Source organism: Canis aureus, chromosome 3, assembly GCF_053574225.1.
Source record: "Canis aureus isolate CA01 chromosome 3, VMU_Caureus_v.1.0, whole genome shotgun sequence".
Taxonomy (NCBI): domain Eukaryota; kingdom Metazoa; phylum Chordata; class Mammalia; order Carnivora; family Canidae; genus Canis; species Canis aureus.
Window position 1 is genome coordinate 67,947,948 of NC_135613.1, and position 17,051 is coordinate 67,964,998.

General features: G+C 37.8%; 1 protein-coding gene and 1 long non-coding RNA gene across 17 annotated transcripts in view; one reads left to right on the top strand and one right to left on the bottom strand.

Annotated features, from left to right (window-relative positions):
* The window catches only part of ALG9 (ALG9 alpha-1,2-mannosyltransferase), a 112,213-nt gene that overhangs the window by 62,161 nt on the left and 33,001 nt on the right, over positions 1-17,051 (bottom strand). For all 15 annotated transcript variants that reach the window (XM_077893456.1, XM_077893467.1, XM_077893460.1 and 12 more), the window contains 4 exons: positions 14,426-14,580; positions 11,607-11,736; positions 10,614-10,761; positions 9,349-9,478 (listed from right to left, as the gene is read on the bottom strand). In XM_077893456.1, the coding sequence (XP_077749582.1) occupies positions 9,349-9,478; positions 10,614-10,761; positions 11,607-11,736; positions 14,426-14,580 (563 nt within the window). The remainder of the gene's footprint in view (positions 1-9,348; positions 9,479-10,613; positions 10,762-11,606; positions 11,737-14,425; positions 14,581-17,051) is intronic.
* The window catches only part of LOC144311244 (uncharacterized), a 37,351-nt gene continuing 34,481 nt past the window's right edge, over positions 14,182-17,051 (top strand). For both annotated transcript variants that reach the window (XR_013376819.1, XR_013376818.1), the window contains exon 1: positions 14,182-14,549. This is a non-coding gene — a long non-coding RNA (uncharacterized LOC144311244). The remainder of the gene's footprint in view (positions 14,550-17,051) is intronic.

Below are 17,051 nucleotides of genomic sequence, written 5' to 3' on the forward strand. Positions count from 1 at the left end.
GTTAAGTATTTCTCTGGGTCTGGGATCTGTTAATGAAGGCTGACAAGGCTCATCAGCTAACATCTGTGCAGTGGGGGGCCCTGCCAGCAATACAACGATGGGAAGGACACGATCCCTGTCTTTCCAGAGCTTGTAACCTAGCACCCTAAGAGGAGTATACCTAGACCTTGAAGGATGATAGCGCTTGAGTCCTAATTAGTCTAAATATCTATTATTATTAGGATTTTTGGGGAGGTCTCTCTTGAATTCAAGATGGCCAAATGAAGGGCTATATAAGTATTTTAGTTAAAAATTGTTAAATCAATAAAAAAATAAATAAAAAAATTTAAATCATCTGCTATGTATATATCCTATGTTCAGTATGGTGGAGATTTCAAAAAGTAAGGACAAAGACATGAACCATTGTCCTTAAATAAATAAATAATTTAGCAGAGAACACCGTCACATAAATATAGGAGAATGAAACAGGAAAGAAATGAAAAATGTCCTGCCCAATTAACGAAAATCTAGAAATCTCAAACCATTTAACCTTCCCCCAAACACTCAATGTTCTTTCATACTTCAACCTTTGCATATGTGGTTCCCTTTGGCTGGAAAGTTAATTTCCCCTTCCTCTGCCAGAGAATGCCCTGTCATTTTCTGAGACCCAGCTCCCATGCCACCTCTTATATGAAGCAGGAAGTCCTTCCTTCTTTCTCTGTGCTCCTACAGCATATTCTGGCACTCATGACATTGCTGAAAAATGTCTGAGAAGACTCCAAATTCACCTTTAGGTTTATCAAAATAATTTATGTGCATAGTTCAAAACTTACGTAGCACCGAAGTTTATGAAAAACAGTGGTACCCTCTGTATTTCCAGGTCCCACTTCCCAGAGGCAGCTACTTACAAGTCCATCAGCTTTTTCTCCTGGTACCTTTTGATTTTTTCAATTGTCAAATAATAATACACAGTAACTTCTTTTGGTACTTGATGCACCTTGGTATCAACCATTTCTCATCTATCATCTCAGGTATACTCTGGGGCCTTCATCACTGTGAAAAGCAGGGTCCTTCAGTTCTGGGTGATTTTCCCAGAGTTTTTGATAATTTCCACTCTTCCATTTCATTTGTTCTCTCTGGACCTCCTATTAGCTAGCTGGATGCTGGCTCATCTTTCTCCCTTTTCCTATTGTCCATTTCTTTGGGTTTTGTTCTGTTTTTGTACTATTGTGGAATGGAAGATTGCTCCAACTTGATCCTTTCATTGTTCTAATTTTGTCAATCGCCATTATCTTATTCTTAGTTTCTAGGAGCTCTTACTTTCTGATGGTTCTTTTTTCAAAGCAAATGCTTTTGTTTCACGGTCCCCAACCTTCCCTTTAACCTATCAGGGAACATTGATTATAGAAATTTAAAATCTTTTTCTGCTTCCTATACATTGTTTTTCCCAATTCCTTCCCTGACCCCAGACACTTTTTTTCTTGGTGGAGACTTGTCTTAAATGATAGGACATTTTGCTTTCTGTCACCTTTGTATTTTCAATACACAGTCAGTGACAATAAAAATTTATATAAGTGGGTAGATGAATGAGCCAATGAAGGAACAGAAGGAGAAGCATTTAAAATTTATGAAAAAAGATGCCAAAAAGGTTAGACACTCATGCTATTGTACTGGAAAGACTGACAGATCAGGGTCTTTTTGGGCCAGGGGACCCAGGACAGTGGGAAAGGCCCCTGCCAACAGGTAGTCTCTGGTACATGTACTGGATAGACATGGCCCTTTGTGGGAACCTCAACAACAGGCAAATTATTTCATTTTACTTAAAATTTCATGTAATTCTTTAACTCTCCTCCTGCCTGGAAGAGTTTAACATACAACTTCATGGTCTATTTGCCACAGCAACATCCTGTCTTAGTTGAGTATTTAAAAAAGTTATTCATGTTGCTCTTCTCCTCATAGCTTATAATAGGTAAACCACATTTATCTCTTTGAGGCAATCTAGTAAGCAGAAAGAGGAGCAAAAGTAGTCTTAGATCTAATGACTGAAATAACTAAGAGGCCAGAAGGCTAAGAGGCAAAAATTACTTAATAGAAAATCTTTCTCAATTTTGAGTTGAAGGTTCTTCTTGGGCTCAGAAACAAGAAACCAGAGGTCAGCTGACAGCATACTGAGTGTGGTCTGTAAGCACACAAGAGAGCTTCCTGGTCGTTTCAAAAAACTGGTGTCTATAGCCCCTATTATTGGGGTTCTTTTTTAAAAATGATGAAAGTACAGCATGGCTTACTATAAAAATATTTTAAATGCATTTTTTAAAAATTCCCTATAATCCCACCACCCAAAATAAATCACCATCAACCTGTTAGTTTATATCCCAGACCCTCTTTTCTACAGACATAGATTTTTCCTTATAAGATCTGGATCATATTATATATATATAGACTGTTTTACTGTGACTATTTTTAGTTTGAGTTTTCTCAGTTGAAATCCCTGGTAACACCAAGGGACTACTGCCCCTTAGGTCTAAGAGCTAGAATCAGAAAGAATAGTTTCTTCTCTCGGTTTTATCAGTATCTCAAAATGCAAAATCTGAGCCCATCCTCCATAACATCGTCTACAAATCAAAAACCAAGAGACTGGATTTAAATCTGCCTTAAAGTGTAACCAAAAAGCTCATTTTTTTGTTTCTTCAGATTTAATCATTCTTTCTTGCATCAAAAATAACAAAATTGTAGGGTGACATTAACACATGATCGTGAAACAAAAATGTGTTTCATTTCATTAGTCACAGGCTACATATCAACCAGCTGTTGAAGCTAAAAATATGCCTTGGTTTAAAATTTTGTAAAATACAAGCATTTAAGACTCATTTTGAAAGAAATGTGACTTCTTTCAGTTTCTAAGAACCCACTAGAAGCTTTGGAGAAGAACAAATCAGCACCTCTAAAGCAGAAGAAGAAAAAAAGGTATGGAGGGGAATTCAAACTAATTTATTGATAATCAATAGCACTTTGTTTACATCTTACCAATAAATGTATGTTAAGGATGAAAATTTAATAGCACCTTCAGACAAAGAAAAATATGTATTCTCAAAGAACAGGCATGGGATAGACGTCAAATCATCATTAATAAAAAGTGTGCATTTTCATGATGTGAGCACTAGGTGTTATACTATATGTTGGCAAATTGAATTTAAATAAAATTGTTTTAAAAACAAAAAAGAGAAATAACTACAGACTTCAAAAAAAAGAACGTGTACTTTTTGTTGGGAATAGGAATGAGCTAAGGGGAGTTGGGCAGGAATAAATACTCGCCACTCTGCCTCATGAGCTGAACAGAGATTCCAGGGAAGGGGACTGTCTCTCTCCAACTCTCAAGCATCAGCATCACACTCAGGTAGAACTACCCAGCACAGTGTGCCGCTAACATATACTCCTCTCCTCTGGGACAGAAGCAGTAAGCAGACTTCCATCTCTGGTCATTAAGTCCCATGGTCCAGGAATCATGTTGCAAGATAAGATTTACCACCATTAAATAAATATTTGATTAGAAAACAGGCAATGAGATATCCTGAAATTACAACTGGATTTCAGATGCAGTCACAGCAAATTGGAAACAGATCAAAACTATTTCAAGGGCCTTAGAAACTCACAAAGTCATTTAAGAAAAAAACACATATCATTCAGTTCCTGAAAAGGAATTACAGCTGCTTCTAACGCCCAGCCCAGTGCTACACCATTTTGCCAGGCATTAATATTCTCCAGTAATATATTTTTTTTAAAAGGAAGCACAGAGGCCTATGTTTGATAGGGAAAGACTTCAAGTATCTTTCTGGCTTTTCTTTTCTTTTCTTTTTTTAAGATTTTATGTATTTATTCATGAGAGACAAAGACAAAGAGAGTCAGAGGGATAGAGGGAGAAAGCAGGCTCCCCCACATGGAGCCCGATGCGGGACTCGATCCCCAGACTGGGATCATGCCCTAAGCTGAAGGCAGATGGTCAACCACTGAGCCACCCAGGTGTCCCTCCTTCTGGCTTTTCATTTCTTCTTTTATATAAACTCCACTTAAATTTAAGTAGTTGTAACCCAGAGGCACAAACTGTTTTATAGTTTTGTCATCTCCCATATTTACTAGATATGTATTCATCAATTGAAACTTTACATTCCTGAGTAAAAATGTACTGCACTGTAAAAATGTGAACTCACAGGTCAAAATTTTTGGTCATTAATCACTAAAGATCACAGAAAGTTCATTTTTCTAAATGTCAACATAGTGGATACCAGAGAATTAATCTTAAGGAAGCATTTTGAAGAGGTTTCACTTAAATTCCTAGCAATTCCAATCTTATTCCACCACACATACTCTAGCATTTTGAACTTGCTTGCTTCATTCCTCAGGCTGGTAACAAAGAGCAAGGATATCTATAGAACAATTTATTTTCTCCTGCTCTAATAAGAGCAGGAGGAAGGATAAGATAAAGACTATAGGGGAAAAAAAAGCAACTGGGGACCCTGATTATTTCTATAGACAAACACAACAACTGCTACTTAAAATACCTGGCATATATATAACAGAGCTCTAGAAACGTAAAAGTAACTTCTTTAAAAAATTAATGCTCAGCTATTTACTTCCTTTCAACCTTGTTACATCAAAAAATGATTAACCATTACACACATACATACACACTCAAGTGATAGGCCATATGGTATAAACCGTGAGTAGCTTTTGGAACTAAGAGGAGGTGTGAAAAGAATATTGGGGAAATCCTGAAATCAAGCTTCTTATCCCAGGACTAACCTTTGTCAGATTACAACCCCTCTGAGCCTAAGTTTCTTCACCCATAAAATGAAGATCATGGACTCTGTGGTATCTTTAATTCCCTTTCATATCTGTAAATTCTTCCCACTGGGAAAAACAAGGACTTAAAAACAAAATAAAGCAAGTTTTGACTGAATATACAGTCAACTGTGTTGTAACACTTGTTTTGAAAGTGCAAATTTGTTCTAACACAACAGATATTATCAGGGAACAGTTTGAGTATAATTCAGTTTCTGCTTTTGCTCATGTGTCATTTAATCCACAAGAAACACAAGGTGAAGCCAGCAAACCACACTCAGCTGACCTCCCCAGAATGGGAACCCACGGAGTGCACACGCACAGTCCACAGTCCTCCAGCTTCTGCAATGCACTGCAGGCCTCTAGCAGCACCCTCCTGTCAATCTTTGGCAGGAGGAATTTCTGTCCCGTTGCAGAATAACCCTTCCAGCACCACTTCCACAAGCAAACTTCAGGTCTTTTTCAAGATAAACTCCCATATTACTATAGTACATGTGTACTTTTAGCTGCTTAACTAAATATGTGAAACTGTGCTACCATGTTTATATGTTCATCTTTTTTTTTATGTATCACTGAGAATGTCGTTGTTGAGTATTATGTCTCTAATCCCATTTTTCCCATTAGCCTTGTGGTTTTTTACCACACAATGACGTTTTGCAACTTTATATCACATTACAGCAGACCTGACTATATCACTGTTTGGGGAAAAGTCATAAATGAACACTTCCGTTTTTCAAAGACAACAGATAGACAAGCTTCCTTCAAGTCTGCTGATGCATTAAGTTAGAATCAAAGGAAAGTCTGTTCCCTCCTGACCAGGTGTTTTTTACTCCTCTGGCTCCCACATCAGGCATCAGATTTGGAGTCAGAAGGGTATCCTTCACCTTGAAAGAACCAACAAGAAACTGGATTTGTCCATTGATAAAGAAGAGACACTGAATTTTGGCAGAAAATCTGGCATGTCCCACTGTAAAAATGTCACTCATTCAATAATGAGATGCTCAAAAGTTACTCAATATCAACTATGAAAGAATGCGGAGCAAAAAAAATATTTCTGCAATATAGTTCCATCAGTACGTTAGAAACCGCAGAGGCCTTACAAACACTCTTAATTCTTGATAAACTCAGACATAAAGGAGGAGAGTGAACTAAAGGAAGCCCTGCATGTTTCCTAGTTTCCATGTGCCAGAAAGAGGAGACAGACCAAATCACTTAGCATTGAAACCAAAGGTTGTCTAAAACCTGTCACTCAGAGCCAATGGGCAGATAAAAAACAACGCTGCCATCTAGCATGTTCAGGAAAGACAGGAAACATCATTAATTTGCGTTCTTGAAAGAACCTGGACTTAAAGCCACGACTGACACCAGAAGTAACGAACATCGATACAGTATATAGCATGTGTTCCTATACACCAGGCCAAGTTATTTGGCCACTACAGTCATAATCCTGGCACTGTTTCTTTCTTCTTCTTCTTCTTTTTTTTTTTAAGATTTTTTTTAAGATTATTTATTTATTTATTCATAGAGATGCAGAGAGAGAGAGAGAGAGAGAGAGGCAGAGACACAGGCAGAGGGAGAAGCAGGCTCCATGCAGAGAGCCTGACGTGGGACTCGATCCCAGGTCTCCAGGATCATGCCCTGGGCTGCAGGCGGCGCTAAACCACTGCGCCACGGGGGCTGCCCTTTTTAAAAGATTTTATTCATTTATTCATGAGAGACATAGAGAGAGAAGCAGGCTCCCTCTCAGGAGCCTGATGCGGCACTTGATCCCAGAACTCTGGGATCCCGACCTGAGCTGAAGATGCTCAACCACTGAGCCACCCAGGTACTCTCTAGCACTGTTTCTTAAAGAACTACAACACAGGGGAGCCTAATGGTTCAGTCAATGGGAGTCTGCTTCTCTCTCTCCCTCTGTTGCCCACCCCCCCCTGCTTGTACACTCTGTCAAATAAATAAAATCTTTAAAAAAAGAAAAAAACTACAACATTAAAAATTTTTTAAATAGTTGGTATTTAAAAAAAAATAGCTGGTATTTTTGTTTACATACATATGTACATGTATATGCAAAGAAAATAAATAAAAGACAAAAAACACCAAAATGGTAACATAGGTTAATATTTGGGTAATAAGATTATAGATTACTTTTTTACTGATAGCTTTCATTATTTTATATAATGGATATATATTGTTCATTTTATCAGAAGAAAAACAACTGACTGAAAGAAATGAATCCCTGTTCATCATTCACATAGAATTCGCAGTAAGCCGTCAAGTATCTCTTCTAAAATCCAAAGGGTGAAAGGTGAGCAGCCTGGATTTGGAGGGCACTTGTCCTACTAGGCAGGAAATGTCAGAAAGAACCTTACAGGAACACTCGCAAACACAAGAAGGTGTACAAGCACAATGGCAGACACTAAACATTCAGTAGATATATCCGACTTGTTTTGAATCAGACAGCATTTTGGTGACTCCTATAGGTATACCAAACAATCTTTGCTTTTGTGTAAAGCTAACATAGAGCCACTTAACTAAATTTAATGCTATCTGGTAGCAGAGAATATGGAAATACAATCTAACCAAAAACAACCAGTCACCAAAGCCTACGAAATGTGTAAAAGGCCACTGCATATTTTACAGCCAGCTTTCTCTCAAGATCACTGTTCCAATGATAAGGAATGTTCATTTCTCCACTCAGAAACCATGCGCAGGCCAATGACTAGACAAACAGCACTATCCCAGATGCTATGGTGAGTACCGAAGAAACCGGGTGCAGGCACTCTTGCACAGCACGCATAGGCTGGTGGGGAGAGACAGGACATTTGTATCAGAAATACAGAAATAAAGTAAGATAAAAATAAATGGCTACATGAACAGTAAAGAGTATTAAAGGCACTTAAAAGAGCACAGTTCACTGTGGGCTTAAGTAGGTGGGAAAGGCTACAGAGAGGAAAAAAGCTTTGAGGGCATAAGGAGGGAGACAAAGGTAGTCCAGGCACGGTCACCAAGATAAGCAAAGTCATTTAGGTGGAAAAGGCAATGATGAGTTCGGGTAGACAAAAATCAGGTTGGAGAACAAGGAAAGTAAAAAAGGAAAGAAAGATTCAGGCACATCATAAATCCTCTTAAGGGTTCCTTTACCTCTAATCCATCTGATGGATCACTATCAGATTAAGGACATTTGTGGGAAAATCCAATGTATCAGACACGATGCTAAATATGACAAATATCTAAGTTCATTATTATCTTCCAAAGTGGGTATCATTATTCCCATTTTACAGACAGAAACTGAAATTAAAGAAGAAGTTAATTTGTCCAAGGTCACCAAGGTAAGCAACAGAACTAGGATTTGAACTCAGACCTACCTGGCTGAAAAGTCCATGCTCCTTTTTAGTACTCCATGCTACTTTTTCCCATGACATAACTATGATAACGTCATTCTGAATTTATGCCTTCCCCCATCCCAGTGTACACACCTACCCTTCTGACTACCCACTGTCCTCATGGTGAACCCCATCAAGCCTGCTGTCAGGAGATATCTGCAGCTAAAATAAAAATGGCTGAAAAAAGTTTTCCCCATCCTGGAAAGGAATCAGATGTTTAAGAAAAAATCTCTAATATAAACTGCTTTGTGGAATACAGATCTTACCTTCTTAGGGGGCCCGGGCAAGCATATATCTTACAATGGCCATTTTCATAGCTTATAGCTTGAACTCCCACAGTAAGAACCTCACTCATAAGCCCTGAGGGTCTCCATCTGGGAGACAAAAGGCCATGTTTAGCTGCAAGAGTGCTTCATAATACCACGAGTCCCAATCATTTTACATATTTATGGAAAAACCTACACAAAATGTGTTTGACATCTAAACCATAAATCTTTCTTTAAAAGACAGGTTGCCAAAAAAAGTGCTTTCTAATAATTCTGTAAAATACTCTTCTGTCTCTAAGAACCAGAAACATTATCTTTATTGCTCTTACCTTTTCTACAATCAAAGATCTTACAAGTATCAAATGGCATAAGTGTCATCTTTCAAAGGAACTAAAATAAAACCACATGGGATCCAAGAGTACATAAAGATGAATGGGTAAAAAAGCATGACCCTGACAGAGATTGCACCATGCGCTCACCATGAAATTAGCCTTCATTCACTGACGTCCATTTGCTAAAACCAGAATACACTAATAATTATCAGGTCAAAAGTCTACTGGGAACTTGAAAGTCCCCCACTAAATATTTTAATGAGCCAGGGAATTATAAGAGTTTCAGAATGTGTTTTGAAATGATTCTAATCAATGTAAAAAAATTTCCAAACCAGCTTAGAAAATACATTGAACTACGTGTTTCACATAGAAAATACAAGGAAATTTTTAAATGAAAGTGATACTATTCTTTCTCAACAAAAGCGGTTACATCCCTGACCCTGAAGAAATCACTTCCTAAGAAATTCCCATTTCATCAAAGCTCCAGTTTGTATGCCAAAAGATTTTAGGGATAGAACTTTCTTTAAAGTCGTGAAAGGAAATTATTGCCCTTACGTATCTGGATGGCTCCTCCAGGTTCTGGTCATTCATGTCAGTAGGAACAATTCGGGTAGCCAGTGGTCCCTCTGCAAAAGGCTTTGGTAACTGGCCCCTGAACTCTGATGTAATGAACTGAAGCTGCCAACTGTCAGAAACACAAATAAGGGAGAGTAAGAAAAACACAGGGGCCCCATATTGCTAAATGTACTTGAAATAAACAAGCCAAAAAAGAAAATCATGTGAAAAACATTTCTCTTGGAGAAAAAAATATTTCTTCTAAAACCTCCACCAGGGAGAGAGAGACAAAGGTCATGATTCAGTCCAACATCGTTGAGAAATTTTCAATGAGAGGTCTCTCAACCCATTCCACCAATTCTTAGGAGTGAAACTTGCAACGAAATGGTCCTACTGCCAAACAACCAGAGAAGGATCCCAGTTTATCACCAAGGATCAGAGGGACTTAGAAAATTAAAGCAAATTCACCAGGTACAAAGAGTGAAATGTAAGAACACACTGTGGGAGAAGTACTTCGTTTCTGAGTAATGCTCAAAAGTATCTTTAGTTAGGAAACTATGGTAAATGTAAAAGGCAAAAGCTAAAGTTAATCCTTAAAAAAAAAAAAAAAAAACACATTTTAATCTAATCATTAATGACTGATACAGGATCTTCATTAAACACAAGATACCCCCAACCAACTAAGCTGAAGCCAATTCCCAAATGGAACAAGATGACTCATCTTAATCCGACTTCTCTTCCCTAAATAGGACCCTCTCCATCCCAGTTAAGCAAACACAAGGAATGCCAGAGCCTATGCTATCATCCAACAACAGAGCACAAAGGCAAGTGGTCCGGATATCTTAACCATAGCTTTCCCCAGTGTCCATATGCTGGTAAAGAGTTTTCACTATTGTTGGATGACAAACATTTCTTCTCTAAAAATACTCTCCTAGCTAGAGTTTCTAGACCACTTTTGGAAATAGATTAATAACAGATGACTATAGAAATTTAAATATGAATCCTCAGGAAGAGCCCCTAGCAGGAGCCTAGGGCTCGCAGTGTTTTTTAGAAGTCCCCAAACCTCTGTGGTTACAGATAGTACAGGATGCATGGCCAGACACAGTACTCAGTCTACTCAACACAGGTCACAGTGGTCTAAAGTGGTCAATTTTTCAAAAACTTTTTGTGAAAATCCCAAAATGAAAGAAAAATTAAGGAGACCCTGCCATAGAATTCCTATTTTTACTCTTTGATTTAAAACTGAGAATTAAAGGAAAACTTACTTATCAGGCAGAAGGAAGCTACTAGGAAAGCGATACCACTCCTTTCCTACACAGACATTTACAGGCCTGCCTTCTGGGACAGTGTGGATGGTCGGGTCTGTGGCAATTCGGTAAAATTCTGGATACAAGTCAAGGGGCCCATGATACCCTGGAAGGGAGAAAGGTTTATGAAAGCCAAAGATGAGTAAGATGAGAGTCTGACATTTAATCATAATGCATGTGAATGTCCCCTCAAAACCCATGTGTAATTTAAGGGTGCGAAGGTCCCCAACAAGCGCAGCAGGAAGCCTGCTCCATTGGCACATGGCATCTCTACAGTTAGGAAGATGATGACAGCAGAGACCCTATTTTACCAAATACCATTTGCTTTCTTGCCCCTTCTCTACACCTTTTCACTTTTTTTTTTTTTTAAGAGTTTATTTATTTGACAGAGAGCCCACAAGCAAGGGGAACTGAGTAGGGGGAGTGGCAGGTGAAGAGGGAGAGGGAGAAGCAGGCTCCCCACTCAGGGCTCGATCCCAGGACCCTGAGATCATGACCTCAGCTGAAGGCAGATGCTTAACTGACTGAGCTACCCAGGCACCCTACCCTTCTGCCTTTTTAACTTCTGTTCTTTGAACACATTTTAAACTTCTAGATCCAAATAATGATTATAGGAAGAATATAATATGGGAATTGAGCCCCAAATTTGCTTCCTATGTTTCAGGCTTCCTTAATTCATCCTTCAAAATGAAAAAGCATCCTTTAAAAAACAAACAACAAAAACCAAAAGTAGAAAAAATATTTTATAGTTAGTCATATTCCTTTTAGAATTCTCAGTCTTCTCTTTAATCTTAGAGAAGTCACATCCTTGTCACACTATTAAGTCTGCAGGTTCTCCTTATAGTAAAGTCCTCTGCCCAGCTAAAGCTGAACTGTATTAATCACATAACCATCAAAACCCAAGATGAGGTGCCTTGTGAGCATGGGTTAAGACGTTCTCTGTACATCTACCTTTGAACAGCGCCACAGAGCGAGAAAAAGATAAGAGCCCAAACAGGAAGAGCATTCCCGATGCCAGCCAGTTCGATGTCACAGTGTAATGCTCCAGGCGGTATCGCTGAAACACGAAGTGGTAACATTTCTAGAAGGAAAGAAAACTGTATTGAAAAAAAAAAAAAAAAAGAACTTGCAGAATATACATAATATAATCGAAAAACATCATAACAACACCAAGAAGGAGGAAGCAGCAAAAGAGATTTTAGCAAGGGTCTGAGCATTTGCAAACAGTGAGGTACCCGCTTCAAATTCTAAGATGAAAACAAACTCCGATAAGACTATCTACAGGTCAGGCCAGCCAGAGGAATTCTCACCAGCTTCAGAGGAAACTTATTTGGAAACCTCTCTAGTGCTTAAAGTCCTAATAATTTCTTTCTTAAAAATATTTAAACAAAAGTGCTGGTGCGCCTGGCTAGCTCAGTCAGTGGAGCTTGCAACTCTGATCCCAGAGTTCTAAGTACAAGCCCCACATTGGGCGTGGAGCCTACTTAAAAGAAAAAATTGCTTTAAATAAACAAATAAACAAAAGTGCTTTTTGGCAGTTTGCTTTGATACATGAAGTATTTCTATATTGGTGTAATTAGTATTGATTTTTACCTTTATCAATGAGAAGTTTTCATCAGTTTTTAGTATCAACAAAATGTCTCAGACCAAACAAGAAAAAAGAATTCCTTTCATAGAACATCAGGAAAATGCTGTTAATTATCTGCTAAACTACTTTATAAACTAGAGAAATATTATTACAATATATACATATACAGACATGAATTCCACAATCTTTGAGAACCTTTCCAATAGATTTATTTCCTTCTTTCTCTCCTAGACTAGAACTAAACTTTGGGGAAGTAAAATTTTGCAAATATTTACTTGTTAGTGCCATAAATATTTTCATACTTGGGGGAATAATCTGTCCTAGGGAAACAATCCAAATACCCAAAGAAAGATATTCATCCTAGCATTGTTTAGAATACTGAAATAACTAAGCAACCTCAACTAAATTATATATCTAATCATTACAACAAATTCAGTATATTACATATATTACATAATAATGTTTTTATACCAAATTTAGAACATACTCCTATTCAAAAGATGGGTACAGATATGGCAATCCTGAAAATTATATGATGTAGTTCTATTAAAAGGGATATAAAAAAGAGGGCACTGTGTGCATTTGCATCTTTTTTTGTTTGTTTGTTTGTTTGTTTGTTTGAAATAAAAGAACTTGATTGAAAGAAAGAAAAAAACAAAAAGGGATATAAAGTTATATGTACATTTAGATTACAACCATAATAAAGTTTGGTATGTGACAGATAAAAATGCTGGAAGGAAAGTGGTTTGTTAAGATAGCAGGGCTGGGGGTGCCTGGGTGGCTCAGTGGTTGAGTGTCTGCCTTCGGCTCAGGTTGTGATCCCAGAGTCCTGGGATCAAGTCCCCATAGGGAGCCTGCTTCTCCCTCTGCCTACGTGTGTGTGTGTGTGTGTGTGTGTATCTCACTCTCACAGTGTATCTCACTGTGTCTCTCATGAATAAATCTAAAAAAAAAAAAAAATCTTTTAAAAGGATAGCAGGGCTGATTCTAAAAGGAGTAAAAAGTGGGGCACCTGGGTAGCTTAGGTGGTTAAGCTTCCAAATCAGTTTTGGCTCAGGTTGTGATCTCGGGGTTGTAGGATCAAGGCCCACACTGGGCTCCATGCTCAGCAAGGAGTCTCCTTGGGTTTCTCTCTCCCTTTCCTTCTGCTCCCCACCCCCTGCACGCTCTTGCTCTTTCTCAAATAAATCTTTAAAAAAAAAAAAAGTAATAAAAGAAAAATTATGTGCAATAAAGTCCAATTACTTTTATAATATAAATTATATTATAATACAAATTAAAACTACCATCCTAACATGGATGAGTCTTAAAAACGTTATGCTGAATGAAAGAAGCCAGTCACAGAAGCCATTCCGTTTACATGGAATGCCCAGAATGGGCAAATCTAGAGATGCAGAAAGATTAGTAGTTGCTTATGGCTGGGGAGATATGAGAAGGTGTGTGTGTGTGTGGGGGGGAGGGGGTGACAGCTAATGGGTACAGGGTTTTTGAGGTGATAAAAATGTTCTAAAATTTACTGTAGTGATGGTTATATACATCTGTGAATATACTAAAAACCATTTAACTTATCACACCTTTTGGGTGAATTGTATGGTTTGTGTGAATTATACCTTCATATATTTGTTAGGGAAAAAAAACCTGTCCCCATAATTACTCTTTCCTGCCAGTTACAAATGGTAGCAGAGGTCAAAAAAGAGTCTGGAGGCTTCTGACAGCACAAATACAAAGATATTCAAGATCAGTTCTGACAAGGAATTGACCTGGACAGGTTTTAAGCCAGGATTACAAAGTGTCCCATATTGCTAACTGCCTGATGTTATCCCAAACTTGAGTAAGTTTTAATATGATCTCAGAGTTGAAGAGTAGACATTCCACTAGCTCTGCTGTGATGCCACCATCCTGTGGCAGGCCTATACTATGACTTAATAAAACTCTATCAGCAACTGGATTCCATGAGAAAGAAATTAACACACAAATCAACAATGCAAATACGTAACCAGCTTAAGAGGATGATCAACAGTCAAGCAATCAATGCATGAAGCTTTAACAATATAATCTATATCAGGTTTAATGCATGGATAAAATATCTTGGGAGAAGCATTCTGTAATTTGCCTTTAAGCTTTATGACCAATTTAAAAAGTGAAATGGAACAAAGCAGATAGACACTTCCTTGAAACTCACCTGAAGTGCAGAAAGGGCCACGGCACCACAGAGACATATAAGTGGATATACAGGGAAAAGAAATCTCTCCTCTTTGTGAGGCTGGATGAAGAAAATCAGAAACCAAATATACATTGGAGCCAAGGTAAGCCAATATGGGTGGCCTAAATTCTGAACTGTAAGACACAGAAAAATATCCACCTTTCACCATATTAGAATGAAACAACATATTTAGTTTCAATGTTCTCTTGATCTCAAACAGGAATACGCCCTAGGGCACCCCATAAAATGTTTCAGCTTTTGTCTTCACACTTTCTCTGATGCAGTAAAAGGGTTAGAAAGAGGTGTACACTCCTGAGCTCCCCCAAGAGTGTCAATATCTAATGGGAGGTATAATACTGGATTTGGCTAGAACACAAATGAAAGTCAAGCAAATGGGTAACAGAGCGTAATAATTTCCACACTGGATGAAGAAAAAAGGCTTCTTTCCCCAGTGAGTCCTGCCACTAAGATTAAAGGTTCCTGAGATTAACCAAAAATGTAACAAACTCCTTTCTTGGGTTTTAATTTCCATATTCTGTTTTTAACACATTAATCTCCTTATATACCAATCAGTCTGTTCAAATAGCTATAGATCAAAGGAAAGAAAAAGCTGGATTCTCAAACCCATCACTAGCTTTCGTCAAGCCACAAAGAGTTTGTTTCAAAGTAAATATAAAAACACACTTAAAGGAAGTTCAACTGATGACGTTTTCTCTCCTCTTTTGCAATACCCATACACTCTGAATCTCAAACTGGAACTCAAAAATACGTGAAGCATGTGAAAGATTTAAAGGAATTTAGTGAGCACTACACCTGCTGGAAAGTTCCTGTGGTTAGGTACATGAACAGTGAGTGATAAACCTATAAGCCACCAGGAAGGCATCCCCTACTGTGCTTCCATTAGTGATAATCAGCAATGCCTAGAAATCACTGGCAAAGGGTAGATAGACAGTGCCCTCTGGCGTTCATCTAATCTACAATGAGCAAGTATAGAGGAAAAGCTCAGGATTGTCACCAAGATCCATCTTCATGTTGCTGTTATCTGTATTTTTGTAAAAACTCTTCAGGGATGAAAATTCTTGAACTGAAATACCAAGCTTTTCCTTTAAACTTTCTACTCTTAAGATTTTATCATGAGATTTTAGATTTTATAAATCCTATAATTTAGGATTTACACCTTCCCGGGAAGTATTTTAGATTGGAATTTTCTTAATTATAAGAAAATGAAATCTTTTTCCTTTTTGTATCTTAAAGGCTAACAAATACATTTTTTTAACAAATACATTTTTTAAATATGGCCTGGGGCACGTGGCTGGCTCAGTTGGAAGAATATAGGATTCTTGATCTCAGGGTCATGAATTCAAGTCTCACATGAGGGTAGAGATTACTTAAATATTTTAGAGCAGCCCGGGTGGCTCAGCGGTTTAGTGCCCGCCTTCGGCCCAGGGCCTGATCCTGGAGATCCAGGATCGAGTCCCATGTCAGGCTCCCTGCATGGAGCCCGCTTCTCCCTCTGCCTGTATCTCTGCCTCTCTCTCTCTCTCTCTGTGTGTCACTCATTAATAAATAAATAAAATCTTTTAAATAAATAAATATATATTTTTAATTTAAGAAAATAAAATATGGACTAAAATTTTTGAATGTCCTCCATAAAATGTACAAAATCAGAACTATAGTTGTACTATTTGATGGAATAATAGGCAATTTCTTTGCCGCTTCTTTATGTTTTTTTTTCCTTTAAAAGAATTTTTTTTTTCTATTATAAAATACACAGAGGGATGCCTGCATGGCTCAGTGGTTGAGTGTTTGCCTTCAGCTCAGGGCGTGATCCCGGAGTTCCGGGATCGAGCCCCACATCAGGCTTCCTTTAGGGAGCCGCTTCTCCCTCTGCCTCTCTCTCTGTGTCTCTCATGAATAAATAAATAAAATCTTTGAAAACAAATAAAATACACAGAAAAAACAGTACTCATTTTCTTACTAGATGGACATGTGTATAAATTACACATTTTTAAACCAAAATTGGATTCATATTGTAGAGAACAGCTTAATATGCTGTTTTTATACTTACATCACAAGCATTTCCAAATTTTCCATAAGCATGAATTATTTTTACAGTTAAAGAAGTTACTTTTCAAAAAAAGATAAAGTGATCCTTAGGAAATACAAGGAATAGAGGAATAAGTTAACACCTCCAGGTGACAAACAGCTGAATCCAAATGTGGGACACTTCACAAGATGAATGACCTGATTTCTTTAGAAATCTTCAGGAGAAAAAAGAAGCGGGGGAACCTCGTAAAAAGCCTAAGAAACTTAACACCAAATTCAGTATATGACCCCTTTTAGATCCCCTTTAAGAACATTAACTATAAAAAACTGTTTTTCAGACAATGCAAGAAACCTGAATATCAACTGAATAGATTTTAAGGAATCACTGTTGATTTTGTGAGGAAAGCGGCATTATAATTATGTTAAAATAAAAGTAACTGAAGGCCGCTTTCATATTTGAATAGTGTTAACACAGTGAACTTTTTATAAAGCATTAATAGTAGAAAAGCAGAATGAGGGGTGGGATGGAGAGATCATATGGCATCCAAATCAGACAGAA